Here is a 15,418-nt window from a genome sequence, read left to right on the forward strand (position 1 = left end):
ACACCACTTATGGTGGATCACCAAAATTAAAACAGCTGGTCTCCTGTACACCCGGGTTGTCCACAACCCAAATTATGACCCAGTTGATGAACTATCTTGATCCATTTTTTCTTGAAATAACACTACCACTAACACGATCTTGGAATGACACTAACACTATTTTATTTTATAAATGACACTATGTCGAAAATAACACTAACATTATTTTGTTTTACAAATGACACTATTTCGAAAATGACACTAACACTGTATATATCGAAATGACACTAACACTTGACATTCAGGTAGGATAGTCCAGTTGGATTAGATCCGGGCGGGGTCGGGTGCGTACATGAGATTTTTGTGAAATTAAAATATTAAGTTATCAAACAATTGAATATATTTCTCTACTCTTAATTAATTCTGATCTGTATCAATAGATCCATATATACGATGGCCAAATTAAGGAAATTAACCAGGGCAGTTGGTTTTCCTCCAATAACATTCTGTTGATGACAAAATTAATATAATTAAATAACAAAAGGATTCAGATAAAATTATATACTGTAGTAATAATTTAATTCAAAGAAGAAGCTCGTAGTGCAAGCATGTTTGGTCCTTTTGCAACCATTAATAACGTACGTACAAGCCAACTACAATTGATCATAATACACACACTTTAATAATTAAGGGTAGTATTTTTGTAAGAATGAAAAATAAATATAAATAAACAAAAAATTAGAAAATAAAATAATTGGAGAGGCTAGAAGCCCTATATGAAAATTGGAACTAGGGCAAGAGACAAGTTTGGAGCTGGATATGTGTTTGTGTGGTGGATTGTTTTGTTGTGATGATTAATGCACACATGTGAGTAGGTGGGTACTTGGTGCTTTGTCTTTGTGGAAAGGTGACAATTTTATTCTCAATTATATTGGAAACAAATGACACCAAAATAAAATTTACACGCGTTATGCAAATATATTCATCATTCACAAGTCTTTTTTAGTTCCTTATCATGAAAAGAAAATAATTTTGTTGCTCAACTTGAAAACAAGTTTGCATCGCCATTTTCTATTTTTGTTAACTTATGGAGTAATTTATAATGTGTTATACTATAATACATCAAGTATAGATTTAAATCGAATCCTGTGATCAAAGGGTATGCATGCCAGTGTATTTTCTTTTAACCAATATTAATTATTTGCATATATATCTCATTAATTTCATACAAAATACTTAAAACTTCTTGATATGGAGTACTTTACTTGTTTGATGTAATTTAATTTGGGAGAGTTATTATAATTAGAAAATGGATTGATTTAGCTTTCTTCTTCTGTCATGTCTTGGATAGGCTTAGATGCTTAGTGTTGGGGCGATGATTAGTCCCGAGTCCTAATGCCAATTATGTTCTTGACATGACATTTTTCTTCTGGGATAACAAGTTTTTGGTGATGGTTAGTCCGAAGCTTGAGACTTGTTATTCTTTCGTTCTATTTTTCCTGTATTTTGTTTATAGACAGACACTCTTTTTCCTCTTTAAGGTTTTTTCACATGGTATTCTTTAAAGAAGTTTTAACAAGGTTTAACCCTCAGTTTGCTTTCCTGTGCTCTCAAGGGTTTCTTTTAGGCCTTTTTTTTTCATTTCTTTTTTTGTATCAATAAATCGCAATTTTATAATAATTAGAAAATGGATTGAATATTGTGAGGCGATAATATATTAATTTGTTTAGAGAAGAGTAAGAGTCAGGAGATTTTTTAGGACAGTAACTTAGATTGATTTGGAAATTAGGACAATAACTTTCGGACTTGTAAAAATAGGACACTAATTATTTTTTAGAGTAAAATAGGACACTAATTAATAAGCTTCGTAAAAATAGGACATTTTTTAGCCGATAATTGGCTCAAAAATGTCCTGCGAATGCAACACTTATTAATTAGTGTCCTATTTTACTCTAAAAAATAATTAGTGTCCTATTTTTACAAGTTCGAAAGTTATTGTCCTAATTTCCAAATCAATCTAAGTTACTGTCCTAAAAAACCCTCGAACTCGGAGAGTAATGTAATATTTGTTGATCTTAGTTAAATGATACTTATTAATTTCTTGTGCTTAGGACTTTTACTCGAGTAGGAATCTCTTTGTTTTTTGTATTATATATTCTTACACATTAATATTCTATTAAAACTGCAATACAGTTGTCAGTGATAATTACATTGTTGTCTCTTATATAAAGTAATCGAATAATCTCCGTTTCCTTTCTCCGATTTAATTAAATTTCGTTTTCTCCAGTATATATATATATATATATTTTTCGTGTATATATGTATAAAACGACACATATGCTATAAAATGAGTCCACTTTGAATTGTATTTATCATTATTACATTATTAATTCCTTGAGATGCATGTGTAATTAATATCGGAGCCTGAAAAAATGAGGAGAATAAGTTAATTAATAAGAAAAAAGGTAAAATGGATCACGTGATTTGAATAAAAAAATGTATCCGGTTATAGAAAAAATTAGGGTTGATGACGATATTTGTATATAGGTATTGATGGCAGTGCAAAATGTGCCCATAATTTAGGAGCATCAGTGGATAGGTACGATGAGAGACAAAATTTGACTAACTGTTGAAAAATGAAGACATGGTAAATTCAGCACAGAAGCACGTGACAAATTTGAGGAATTTAACAAACAGACAAATTTATTTTTAACCATAACTTATAATGTTAGGCCGATCGAACAACTCCATCGAGTTTTAGCTAGGTTATATATCGATTTCAAAATCTACATATACGTACGTAATATATATACATGTATAATTTATATAATTCATAAATAATCGTATCCAGTTAATATGGTGAAAATTTTGCCTTCAGGGTTTGAATCCATACGAAAATATCTATTCATGCGTTACATTGATTTAATTGTAAAATTTACTAATTTATTTGCATGTATTCATTCATATTTTCAATTCTCACAATATTTAGCATTCTCAACGAGTTTTCTATGTATATACATGAGAGAGAGACTCGTGATGAAGAGTGAGATTTGAGGGAGTTGTAGATGGGAAGAATGGGCAAATATTTGAAGTAAAAATATTAGCTGTCACAAATGCCTCCAAACACTTCTCACGGGGGATCTTTAGACAACCCCCTCTGTCTACTAGCCGTCATCTTCTTCTCACCTCTCTCTAAATATAACAAGCATATAGAGATATATATATAATATAATATAAGATAAAAAAGAATTTAGGATTTACCATGAATTCTTACGGCCGGGTTCGATTGGTAATTTTTTTTTCTTAAATTTATTAATTTTCACAACGAAATCATATTCATATTTCACATATATTGATTCAATATTGTGCTTGATGATGATAGTATAATAATTATCCTCCGATCAAAAAGCGAGGGGAAATGGGGTTTCATTAATTTTCATGGAATGTTGAATTGTTTAATTAGTTTCATTTAGTGCGTGTAAGAAAGGTTTTGTAATTTAATTTAGAGCACATTCACACATGCACACTAATTTGTCCAAGTGACTCAAATTAATTCCGACTTATTAATAAATCGCAAAAAAAGCACCTTATCAACTAAATCGTGTCATCGTCAATTAATTATGCATGTAAGAAAGGTTAAGGATTAACAAATGGAATAATAAGTTGGCACGTTTTGGAATTTCTCAAAAAAAAAAAAAAAAATTCTCTTTATGTCAGCATCAAAATTATTAGACAAAAGGTAATATCATTTTTTTAGGGGAATAAAGGTAATATCATTGATGTAACCTAATTAATAAAATAGGATTAAAATGTCATGAAATTGAGTTTTACTAATATATATTGATATAAGTACCAAATTGCTGCATGTAATTAAACAATGTTAATTGGATAAGAGAGTATATAATTGAAGGAACCAAATTTTGACATATGATTCTCGTGCTCGTGACCAATTTCGGATACCAAACGAATACATACAAAAACCATTCGTGCCTATTACAAGGGAATGAGTCTTACTTGCAAATCCAGCAATTAGAGACTCCAGTGTTGATCTTCCAACTTGTTCCCACGGCAAGACCTGACGTTGGGTGGCAACGATCTTCAAGTCCTCTCCCTCTTCAAAGTTGGCGTCTCCTTCTCACTTTTCTGCTCTCACAGATTACTCTTTTCTGATTTCACGTTAATGAATAATAATTAGGTTTAGGGCTGTCTTATTATTTATACTAGGTATTAATCATACCTAAATAATAAATCCATAAACATAATTAAACCAGACCAAGCCCAAAGACTTTAGAGAATAGAGGGGACGCCCACTTAAAGAGTTTGAGCCTTAATTGAGCCAAGCGGGGATCTACTAGCTTGAATAAAGTTTGGCATCCCAATGTTCGATTTTCTTATTCAACCCAGAATAAAATCGAGACACAAGTATTAATTTATTCAACTAGAAAATTAATACTGAATTACCTCTTTATTCTTTAGGTGAGTTGGGGCTAGCATTAGACTTAATTAAATCCCGTGTTTAAGATATCTAATATCCATTAATTAATTAATTCCTCTGACGATCAATTAATTAATTAATCAGTCGCTTAATTATAAACGATATCTCGAGTGCTACCACTTAGACTTATTATCGTATCGGAACTAATTCTACCTGCAGGCTATGATGCACGGATTCTTCAAAAATTAGCATGTACGGCGAATCGGATTCTTTTAGGGTGCGATTCTCTCGTATTCTCGTTGGATTTGCACCCGATTCGCCACGTGGCGTATCTTTTAAAACAATTTATAAAAATAAATCGGATTCGCAAATTCCATAGGCGAAATTCACGTATCTCGTGCACGAAAGGCCTACACAAGGTTATTTTGATAATTTTATTTTCAATTATGACTTATATATTGGACTAATAATATTTGAATCGTTATATTGTTGCTCAATTAACTTATATAATTGAAAATACTTAACTTTTGGGTAAAATAAAATGTAAATTACATATAATTAATTTAAGAAAATTTAAATTGTATATATTTTATAAGCATTATATATCATAAAATTTTAATAATTAGATGTATCCTTGCCGAATCGCACCCTATAATTTTTAAAAATTCGTATCCCCGTACTCGTATCATATCGCCCCCGCATCCGCACCCCCGTACCTATGCAACATAGCCTGCAGGGTTTAATACGATAAACATATTAAGTTCCTCGAGATGATATTATCATCCTGTTATTAGCAGGACACAGATCCTTATTGCAATATAATCGCATGTCAAATAATAATTGATATCACCCAAAGTATCGAGTATATTGAGCTTCAATAGAACTCTCACCCATGATAAATCAAATCAATAGTCAATTAATTAATCACACCGATTAATTCAATTAAAGTTAAGACTATTTAAGTCACCGAGATCTTGATTCTTAATTAGTCAGAATATAAGAATTCATCTCACTGTGATCTTGTTCAATACACGAAGGTACTAGCATAAATAAATAGCCAAGACAAACTATTTATCCATTTATGCTACAATCTAAACCAGCAACTCGTCCATAGTTGCCTCGATTGTGAACTCAATTTATATCTCAACTTTTTCCAATTATATGATCTTCTGCGATCTATAACACACCATATAATCTATAGTATGAGGTAAATTGGACTATAATAGGATTATGCAATAACAATATTTTAGATAGAAGAATCATAGTGAACCAAGGAATCAATGTATACAAGCATAAAGTCTTGCTTTCAGTATACAACCCTTCAATAATTCCAATTGATTAAATAAATTTCTTCACAAATATAAACACACACACACACACACACACACATATATATATATATATATATACACTTATACATATACATACATAGGGTGTAATTATAGAGAGAACTACATTATTTGTGAGAACGTGAGAACCATCAAATCTAATGCATCCACTGTAAAAATTAATGCATTCACTGTTAAAATTAATGCACACAAAAAAATAAAAAAAAAATTGCTCCCTTCAGAATTCGAACCCAGGATCTGCATTCATCTGATAAGATGATGCATCCACCGTGGATCTTGATGATCGAATGGCTGAAAATGGTTTCCCGTTCTTCTTTTATTTAATGGTTCTTTCTTGAACCTCTCCCTACATACATACATACATATATATATGGTTAAGTTATAGTTAGAGTGTTATTTTTTGTGAGAAATGATAATACTAAATAAGTCAATATATAATGTTGAATAATACTAGTATTCAATTAATTGATAAAACTTTCGCTCATCTCAAAATTTGAACTCAGGTGAAATGTTGCCCCGACCCACCCTCCACTAATCATAATATTTAAAAATCTAACGTATTTTTATTTCGCACCATATTTGTCCACTTTCATTTGTTATTCTTTCTATATATATATATACACGTTGACCGAAGTAAGAGTTGAAGTCTTGACGAGAAGGTCAAGATTACAAGGACCAAAAAATGAATATATAACAAGTGGATGGGCTGAAGTGAGAATATATAAATTAATATGCAAACAACAAATTACGTCATAATCTCCTGTGAAACTTGTGGTACTCATGCAGGAAAAAAACAAGCAAATCATACATCAACATTGCTTGACTGATCATCCCTCTCTCTCTTCTTTCTCTCTCTTTAAAACCCCTCTTCCTCTCCAGGTATCTTCTGATCAAGTGTGTGTTCTGCGCTTTTTTAACGTCTGTACGTTCCAGACGTATAAGAAGTCGAAGTCCAAGGAGAAGAAGAAGAAAAAATATGAGCTCTCGAAACAAAAAGAAAGCAGCACTATATCAGAAATTGGAGCAGCTTCGCTCTGCTTCTCATTCTACTTCTGTAGGTATCTCAACCTTTAATTGCTAGCTTCTTTATTAAAAGAAAATAAAAATCTTGCTTAATTACAAAAATAGGATTTGATTGAATTTAATAGGTGAATTTCTGTTGATTTTTAATAGTGATGAAATTAATAATTCACGGTAGTTTTTTAATTTAAAAAAGGTGAATAAAGCATCGATCGTGGTGGATGCATCAAGATACATCGAAGAGTTAAAGGAGAGGGTGGAGACGCTGAATCAAGATGTGGCGACTCTACAAAATTCCAGCCGACAAGACTCCTTGCCTGCGGTAATTAATACCAGCAGATGTCACACTAAATTAAATTTGGAGATTAATTTTAGTATTTTATTGCAGGTGAAAGTGGAAACCCTAGAAAAAGGATTCCTAATAAACGTGCTGTCTGAGAAAAACTGCCCCGGTTTGCTTGTTTCCATACTCGAAGCTTTTGAGGAGTTGGGCCTTGATGTACTCGACGCTAGGGTTTCTTGTTCTGATAATTTCCGTCTTGAAGCCATTAGTGAGGTAAAAAAACACACACCCACTCTCTCTCCCTCTCCCACATCCTATATATATGTATATATCTTTCATCAGAACCCTGCACATATTCATAACACTCATGAATAAAAAATACCCATAGTCAACAATTTGATATAGTATATGAACAATCACATTACTTGATTTTCAATTTCGTATATGTGTTCTATACAATTATTCACGATTTGGCCTCATCTTTTGTTCATATAGATATATATATTGTAAATACATTATGAAAAAATATGGGATAAAAAAAATTCTCATAAATTCCTCATTTTGTTTCTCTAATTTTCTACAAAAGAAAATTGCCTACAAAAAGGAGGGATAGGAATGAGAATGATGAGATTTTATTTAATTTGTAGAAATCGAGGGAAAAGAAATAAGGGATTTTGAAAGAGTTCCCCCTTTTTTTTAATGATTAATTAACAATAAAAGAGAACACAGTCAAAGGATTTAAATGAGAAGATTCTTATTGTAAAAATTAGAGTAACTTATATATACATTTAGTGCAATAAATTGTATGTTGCGTACGGAATTTACTACACTTAACAATTCTCACTATAAAAAGTTTATAATTTATGCAGATTATTATCGTAACTATAAGATTGTTAAATCCTAGTACACGAAAAGTTTGTGTACTTGATCAAATTAATAATAAGATCACGTGCAACCCACATAAAATCTGCCTCATAATTTGCACCACACACTTTTGTATATAAGTCTCTGGTTATTGTATTCTGACAAAAATCTGATTTGTCATAGTCTATATCTTCTTATTTTCATATCAATTCTTAATATATATGCATGCTTATATGTTATATATTTGATGAGGAAACAAAACAATTAAAAGGAAATGAAACTATATGCTAACTACATATTTTCTTCTATTAATTTCTTGATGAGAGTAGAATATCTTAATAGGGTTCGAACCAATAACATTAGTGTCGTGATCGAGGTCGCCAGGGGGTGTATTCGTTGTGGAATTTGATGGATTTCTATGGATTTTAAAAGTCTGGGTGTATTCGTTCAAGACTTTTAAAAGTCTGCAGAAATCTGAGTGTATTCGTTCAAGACTTTTAAAAGTCCATATAAATCTGGGTGTATTCGTTCAAGACTTTTTAAAATCCATATAAATCTAGGTGTATTCGTTATTCCATTGACTTAAAATCCGAAATGACTTTCATGGATTTCATCCAAAAAATACACACGACGAAATCCGGCCAAGAACCACGAGAATTGAAATCCATGAAGTTTTAAGCGAGCGCTGAGTTCCAGCGCCCGCGGCCAAGAAGCCAGCGAGCGCTGGAACTCAGCAATCGTTGAGAGTGTCCAGCGAGCGCTGGGTGTGCGCGGGCGCTGGGTTCCCAGCGGCCGCTGGGTTGCCGCGGTCGCTAGGCCCAGGCAGCCCAGCCCACCCACGCTTTTTAAATACAACTATTCGATTTTTTTTTCCTCATTCCACAGAAGCCTACACCAAAAATATACCACAGAAGCAAACTTTGGTTTTCCAGCGCTCGCTGGAACTCAGCGGTCGCTGGGTTTCCAGCGGGTGCTGGGACTCCGCGGGCGCTGGGTCTCTTCTTGCGGGCGCTGGTTTCATGGAATTCAATTCCAAAATTATCCTGTAAAGTCTTCGAAAATCAGTGAAAATCGGGGTGAAATCCAACCACGAATTCTTTGAAAGTCATCTGGAATCTATGTGAATTCCATGGAATTTAAATTCCATGGACTTTTTAGTGTTTTAGTATTACATTGAAGCAATATGCAACTGATTTAATTATATTTCCTTGTAATTAATTATTAATAATTAAAAATTGCAGAATGAAGGGCAGTCTGATAGCATAGATGCTCAGGTGGTTAAACGAGGGGTATTGCAAGCGATCAGGAATTGGAGTGATGAACAACATGATTAATTAAGTGAAATCTTGTTTAATTATTCTTATATATTTATTAATTGTGCTTAATTTGATTGTACCTTGTATATTTTGATGATGTGAAGAAAAGAAGTTCCCATATATGTTACTAATATCAACAAATTTTACTGCAAGTTTCCACAGTGCCAATTTATATATATATATACATTATTAGTTAATTACTTAATTTATTGCTCTAAAGTGGTCTGGTTATATATACAACTCCCCATCATTTATTATGATCTTTTCTTTTGTCTTTTGCGCAGGAGCAGTAATCAATTTGTAATTAACAGATAAATATTTGTTTCCGAGCGTAAAGAGAGTTGGATTTAATTTATTTCAAAGCTCAGTAAAGTATATACTGGATTAAATAATTATTGTTTTCTAACTAACTAATATTTGCACCCCTTGCAATGCACGGAATTTTTTTTTTATATTCTTATATTTATGTAAAACTGATACCAATTCAATTATCATATTTATAAATATAATAAAAATAATTTTAGCTAAATATATTTAAGCTGAATATTGAAAAAATAAAAAATAAATAAATAAATAATTCACAATAAAAAAATTGATATTATTAAAATGCAAAAAATTAAGTTCAAAAATAAAAATATAAAATAATTGGAAAATAGATTTATTAAAAAAAGATGAGAGAGGAGAGAGATTTTTTTTAAAGTTTTAACCTTTAAAATAATATAACTTTTACATTTTAAATCAAATATTTACGTAAAATATATCAAATTAAAGAAATTTTTTGTGATCTTTAATTTGATATACATATTAAATATTTTATAATTAGTAGAATTTCATAATTTTAGAAAGAAAATAAAAACAAAAATAAGAAGATAAAAAAAGAAAAAAAATCAAATAAACCTTCAATTTGTTACAACTACAAAATTGCCACTCAATTTTGAAATTGATTTGAAAATGATTTCAAATTGAAAGCCGTCTTTTTAATATATACTAGCATTTGCATCCCGTGCAATGCACAAAAAAATATTTTTATATTTTATATTTATATTAAATCGATACCAACTTAATTATCATATATATAAATATAATAAAAAAATTAACCTTAATTGAATATATTTAAGTTGAATATTAAAAAAAATAAAAAAATCACAATATTAAAAACAGATATTATGAAAAGGCAAAAATAATAAGTTAAAAAAAATAAAAACAAAAAATAGTAGATTTATTCAAAAAAAGATGATACCAACTTAATTATCATATGTATAAATATAATAAAAAAAATTAACCTTAATTGAATATATTTAAGTTGAATATTAAAAAAAAATAAAAAATTCATAATATTAAAAACATATATTATGAAAAGGCAAAATTAATAAGTTAAAAAAATAAAAACAAAAAATAGTAGATTTATTCAAAAAAAGATGAGAGATGAGAGAGAATTTGTAAAAATTTTAATCTTTAAATAAATACTCCATCCGTCCACGAAAAATAGTCTCATTTGGGACTCAGCACGGGTTTTAAGAAAGTTGTTAAACTAAGTGTAAGTGGAGAGAGAAGTAAATTTATAGGGGTAATGTTAATAACAATTTTAATTGATTAATCCTTTATTAATGGGTAAACAATTTCAAGCTGTTAGGTCCGGAGGGTCTCAAATAGGTGTGTGTGTGTGGGGGGGGGAAGAATATACCTATAGGCTATTTTTCGATCTTTACAAGAGATCAAAACGGAACTTCAAACACAAACTCAAACACTTGTTTACTGAAAAGAGTTTTGACCAAAACAGGGTTGACGACTGATACTGAAAACTCTTCAGTAATGAGTTATCAGTTAAGTCAAAAGACCTTAACTGATACACGTAAGGCTTCAGTCGAGTTTGGCAAACAGAGATGTTATGAATCCTACTGACTATCAGAAGATAGATCAGTCAGACTGATAACATACGCAGCGGAAAACTTTTGTTTCGCAATAGCCTGTGAGTTAAGCACGTTGTTAGACTTTAGGTTTCTCTTTGCTATTAATCAGTTTTCAGTTAACGAAAGGAAGAGCACAAGTAAGAAAGTAAATACTGAAAGCTGTAAATAGCACAGAGATTTTTACGTGGTTCGGAAAAACACATCCTACATCCGTGGTCGGTTGATCAGACCAACAACTTCACTGAGCAAGTGCTTACGGGTGCACTGCAAACCTGAACATGTGTTTACGGGTGCACACAACCGAAACAACCAAAGATCCAATCTTCAGTACCAACACACCTTGTTGGATTTCTCACTCCTAGCACGCACTGGGCACTAGGATCTCACGGAGACAGAATACCTTTCTGAACTCCTTTACAACACAAACACTCGATTCAGTAGGTTGAAGGGAGGTTTGAAAACTTGCCAACTAAACTTCAAAGAACAAGTTCTTTGGAGTTAGTTTGACCTAGGCTTTAGATAAATAAGGTTTGCCTAAGGTCTAAGAGAATGTATGTAATCAGCAGTGTCTGATTTTTGGCTTTGGGATTCTCTTTTTCGATTCAAACTTTGGAGAGTCTGGGCTTTAGTTGAGAAACAATTTTGGCAGAGTTTCAGCTTATGTCGTTGAATCGGTGAAGATTGAAGTGATCCTCGAGCGCTATTTATAGGAGAAGTCTTGAATAGATCCGTTGGCGGAGAAGGTCTTCAAGATTTCTTCCGTTAGAGAGTAATTTGAACTTGGGCTGAGGCTTCAATCTTCGAGGTTCCTTGTTTGGTGAGAATGGCTATGTTGAAGAGCAGGAGATGCGACATCTCTGAAAAGGTAATCACCAAAGAGGAATGACCTCTGCAGAGAAAGGATGATCCTGAGATCTCTGCATTTAATGCGGCTGTACTTCTGGAGTGCGTGGCTTCCTTCGAACGTTGAAGGTTCAGTCCGAGGAAGAATGTTCAACTGATACTTGACTTTAGTATCAGTCCGCTGATTCCACATGGCACGCATTAAGTAACCAACGGTGGGTTGCCTCCCACCAAGCGCTAGAGTTAGAGTCGCCAGCCCGACTTCAATTTCGATTCATCAATGAGGATCGTGCAGGGCTTGAGACTCCACCTCCATCGGAGTACTCCGCCCATAGTAGGATTTCATGCGATGTCCGTCTCCTCTGAAATTCTCTTTAGAATGGGCTGCGCCAGGGTCAAACACGTCCTTTGGCAACACACCTTCTTTATTCTGGGACAACGCTACCGATCTGAACCTCGGCTTCTCCTTTATCGTTTCTAAGAATACGTACTTGAGATTGGCTGGGAGTTCCTTCAGTTCCAGCGCTGACCTCTTGGTTCCCATCTGTTCATCAAAGGGCAGCTCGGTATGGCCGGACAGCACTGAGCTCGGCAGAGTTGGACAGAGCAGGGGTGAGCTCGGTGGAGCGAGCTGGGCAGCACTGACGGGTGCTGAGCTCGGCAGAGCTGGCTGGTCAGCGTTGAAGGGTGGCAGAGCTGACTGGTCAGCGCTGAAGGGTGGCAGAGCTGACTGGTCAGCGTTGAAGGGTGCGGGGCTCGGCAGAGCGGACTGGTCAGCGCTGAAGGGTGCGGGGCTCGGCAGAGCGGACTGGTCAGCGCTGAAGGGTGGCAGAGCTGGCTGGGCAGCGCTGAACTCTTCAGCTTCCCTAGCTAATTCCTCCATGTCGGCCGAACCTGCAAAAACATCCACACACTCTTGTTCCTGCACAAATACCGTCTCGACCAAGCCATCAATAGGATCTATAAAGGAGCATTCGTTGATAAAATTTGCAGAAGGCATAGCACGATTATCATGCACAGAGAAAGACACTGACTCCCCTAACACGGTCATTTTAATATTTCCATCCTTAACATCAATTAAGGTGTTAGTGGTTGCCATAAACGGTCTTCCTAACAGTAGTGTGTGCTCTACACCATTTTCATGCACCTCCCCAATCTCGAGAACCACAAAATCTATGGGAATAATCAAGCCTCCAACATTCACCAAAACATCCTCTACGATCCCACGGGGGTATCTAACGGACCTATCGGCGAGTTGTAGACACATGCGAGTGGATTTCAAATCACCTAAATCTAATTGTTTAAAAATAGAGTAAGGCATTAGGTTAATTCCAGCACCCAAATCTAACATTCCCGTAGCTTCCATACCATTTCCTAAAGCAATTTTAATCACGAAGCTACCTGGATCGCGTTGCTTTGGTGGCAGAGGCTGCTGTATGATCGAGTTTGCAATTTCTGAGACCAGAACCTTCTCATTGTCCTCGAACTTCCGCTTGTTGGAGACTAACTCCTTGAAAAACTTCACATACGCCGGGACTTTTCTGATCACATCAAGGAGGGGTAGATTCACGTTCACCTTGGCAAGCATGTTGTAGAAGTCGGCGAACTGTTTATCCATCTTTTCATTCCTCAATCTACCCAGGAAAGGGATCGGAGGTCGATAAGGTGTGGAAGACTTATGAAGTTTATTCTCCTTTCCTTCCTCCATCTCTCCATCTTTTTGCTGGTCTGCCTTCTCTCCATAAGGGCTCGTCAGAGTGGAACTTGACAGAGCTGACCCTTGTGCGGCGAAATTCTGCAGTGCTGACTTCGGCAGTTCTGGAATCGGCAGAGCTGGCTTCGCCAGAGCTGACTTCGCCAGAGCTGGCTTCGGCAGCTCTAAATTTCTGGTCTGCTCTGTTTCCTTCACGTTGTTGTCCACCATCTTGCCGCTGCGAAGAACAGTGACAGCTTGAGCATGGTGAGTTTGCAGGGGTTGGCCATGAAATTTCTCGGGCTGCTGCTGCTGTTGAATTTGGTTCAAAGTGCCCGATAATTGCCCCACGGTAGTCTCAAGTCTTTTTATTGTGGCGGATTGAGACTCAAAATTTTGCTTAGTCATCTCCATGTTCTGCTTGCTGATCTCCATGAAGGACTGCATAGTCTCCTCCAAAGACGACCTCTGCTGTGGAACTTACTTTTGAAACTGCTGCGCGTTCTGCAATTGTTGAGGTTGAAAGTTCCCTTGCTGCATTGGGGACGGTTGGTACTGCTGTGGGTATTGTTGTGGAACGCTTGGCTGCGGTGGGAAGTATTGTTGCTGCTGTTGATACCCCATTTGGGATGGTCGGCGGAATTGACTCCCTCCAAAGTTTTGATTTCCCCATCCAGCGTTCGGCTGATTTCTCCATCCTCCAATAACATTTTGTTGGCCTTGATTCATGTTCTGCCCATAAGGTCTGCTTGGCCCTTGATTGTAGCCTTGAAATCCTTGTGCCGCATAGACCTCAGCTTGTCCTTCCGGAGTAAACTCTCCCATTCTATGGCACTCATTAGCTCCATGGCTGAAATCTCCACAAATACCACAGAGCTCAACGTACTGTAGGGCTGGGTTCGGCGGGGCTGACATCGGCAGAGCTTGATTTGGCTGAGTTGTCATCGGCGGCGCTGAGCTCTGAACTGGAGAATTTTCCATCTTTTCCATCTTGAGCTGTTGGACTTCTCGCATGATTGAGGCCAAATGTTGCTGCATTTCGAACTGATTTGTCACGGCACTAGCCTCTACTCTCCTTCCACGGATGGACTTCTGTTGGGAGCTTTCGGCCAAGGTCTTAAAAATCTCTTTCAGATCTGCAGCGGTCTTCCGAGCTATGTTACCTCCTGCCGTGCTATCCACCATAAATTGGGCAGTTTGCACTAACCCATCGTAGAAGAACTGCATCAACATAACATTAGTGTATTGATGTTGAGGGCATTGACGGATGAGTTCTTCATATCTCTCCCAAGCTTCATGCAAAGGCTTGTCCGCTCCTTGGGTGAACTCCATTATTCTCGTTCTCAGCTCTTGTGTTTTGTGGCTTGGGTAGTATTTCAGCATAAATTTTTCACAAGCATCTCCCCATGTAGTGATAGAGTTGGGCGGTAGAGAAAGCATCCACGTCCTTGCCCGGTCTTTAAGTGCATAGGGAAAGCACTTGAGCTTGAGTTGGTCCTCCGTGAGGCTAAGCAGAGGAATCGTTTGCACTTGTGTGCAAAAATCTCGGATGAATTGCAGAGCATCCTCGCTTGGCATCCTGTGGAACACCGACAGCAAATTCGAGTCATTGGGTTTGAGATTGTAGTTTCTCACAGCAGTGGGGAGCACGATTGCCGACGTGTTGGTATCTCCAATCACCGGCCTGGTGAAGTCTCCCATGTACTCCATGTTTTGAGCCATGACT

At 35.5% G+C, this 15,418-nt stretch overlaps 1 protein-coding gene across 4 annotated transcripts; it reads left to right on the forward strand.

The window, feature by feature from the left end:
• Window positions 1-6,530: 6,530 nt before the first annotated feature.
• Window positions 6,531-9,398, forward strand: LOC131022772 (transcription factor SCREAM2-like). 4 transcript variants are annotated; one of them, XM_057952294.1, is made up of 4 exons: window positions 6,533-6,817; window positions 6,962-7,105; window positions 7,172-7,339; window positions 9,172-9,398. In XM_057952294.1, exons 1-4 carry the CDS (start codon window positions 6,740-6,742, stop codon window positions 9,262-9,264), a joined length of 483 nt encoding a protein of 160 aa, XP_057808277.1. In that variant the 5' UTR covers window positions 6,533-6,739; the 3' UTR covers window positions 9,265-9,398. The 4 variants fall into 4 exon arrangements, with proteins under 4 accessions (XP_057808275.1, XP_057808277.1, XP_057808278.1 ...); XM_057952296.1 differs by having other exon boundaries at window positions 6,539-6,817; window positions 6,980-7,105; XM_057952292.1 differs by lacking the exon at window positions 9,172-9,398 and having other exon boundaries at window positions 6,531-6,817; window positions 7,172-7,545.
• Window positions 9,399-15,418: the final 6,020 nt, after the last annotated feature.

Source organism: Salvia miltiorrhiza, chromosome 4 (assembly GCF_028751815.1).
Source record: "Salvia miltiorrhiza cultivar Shanhuang (shh) chromosome 4, IMPLAD_Smil_shh, whole genome shotgun sequence".
Classification (NCBI taxonomy): domain Eukaryota; kingdom Viridiplantae; phylum Streptophyta; class Magnoliopsida; order Lamiales; family Lamiaceae; genus Salvia; species Salvia miltiorrhiza.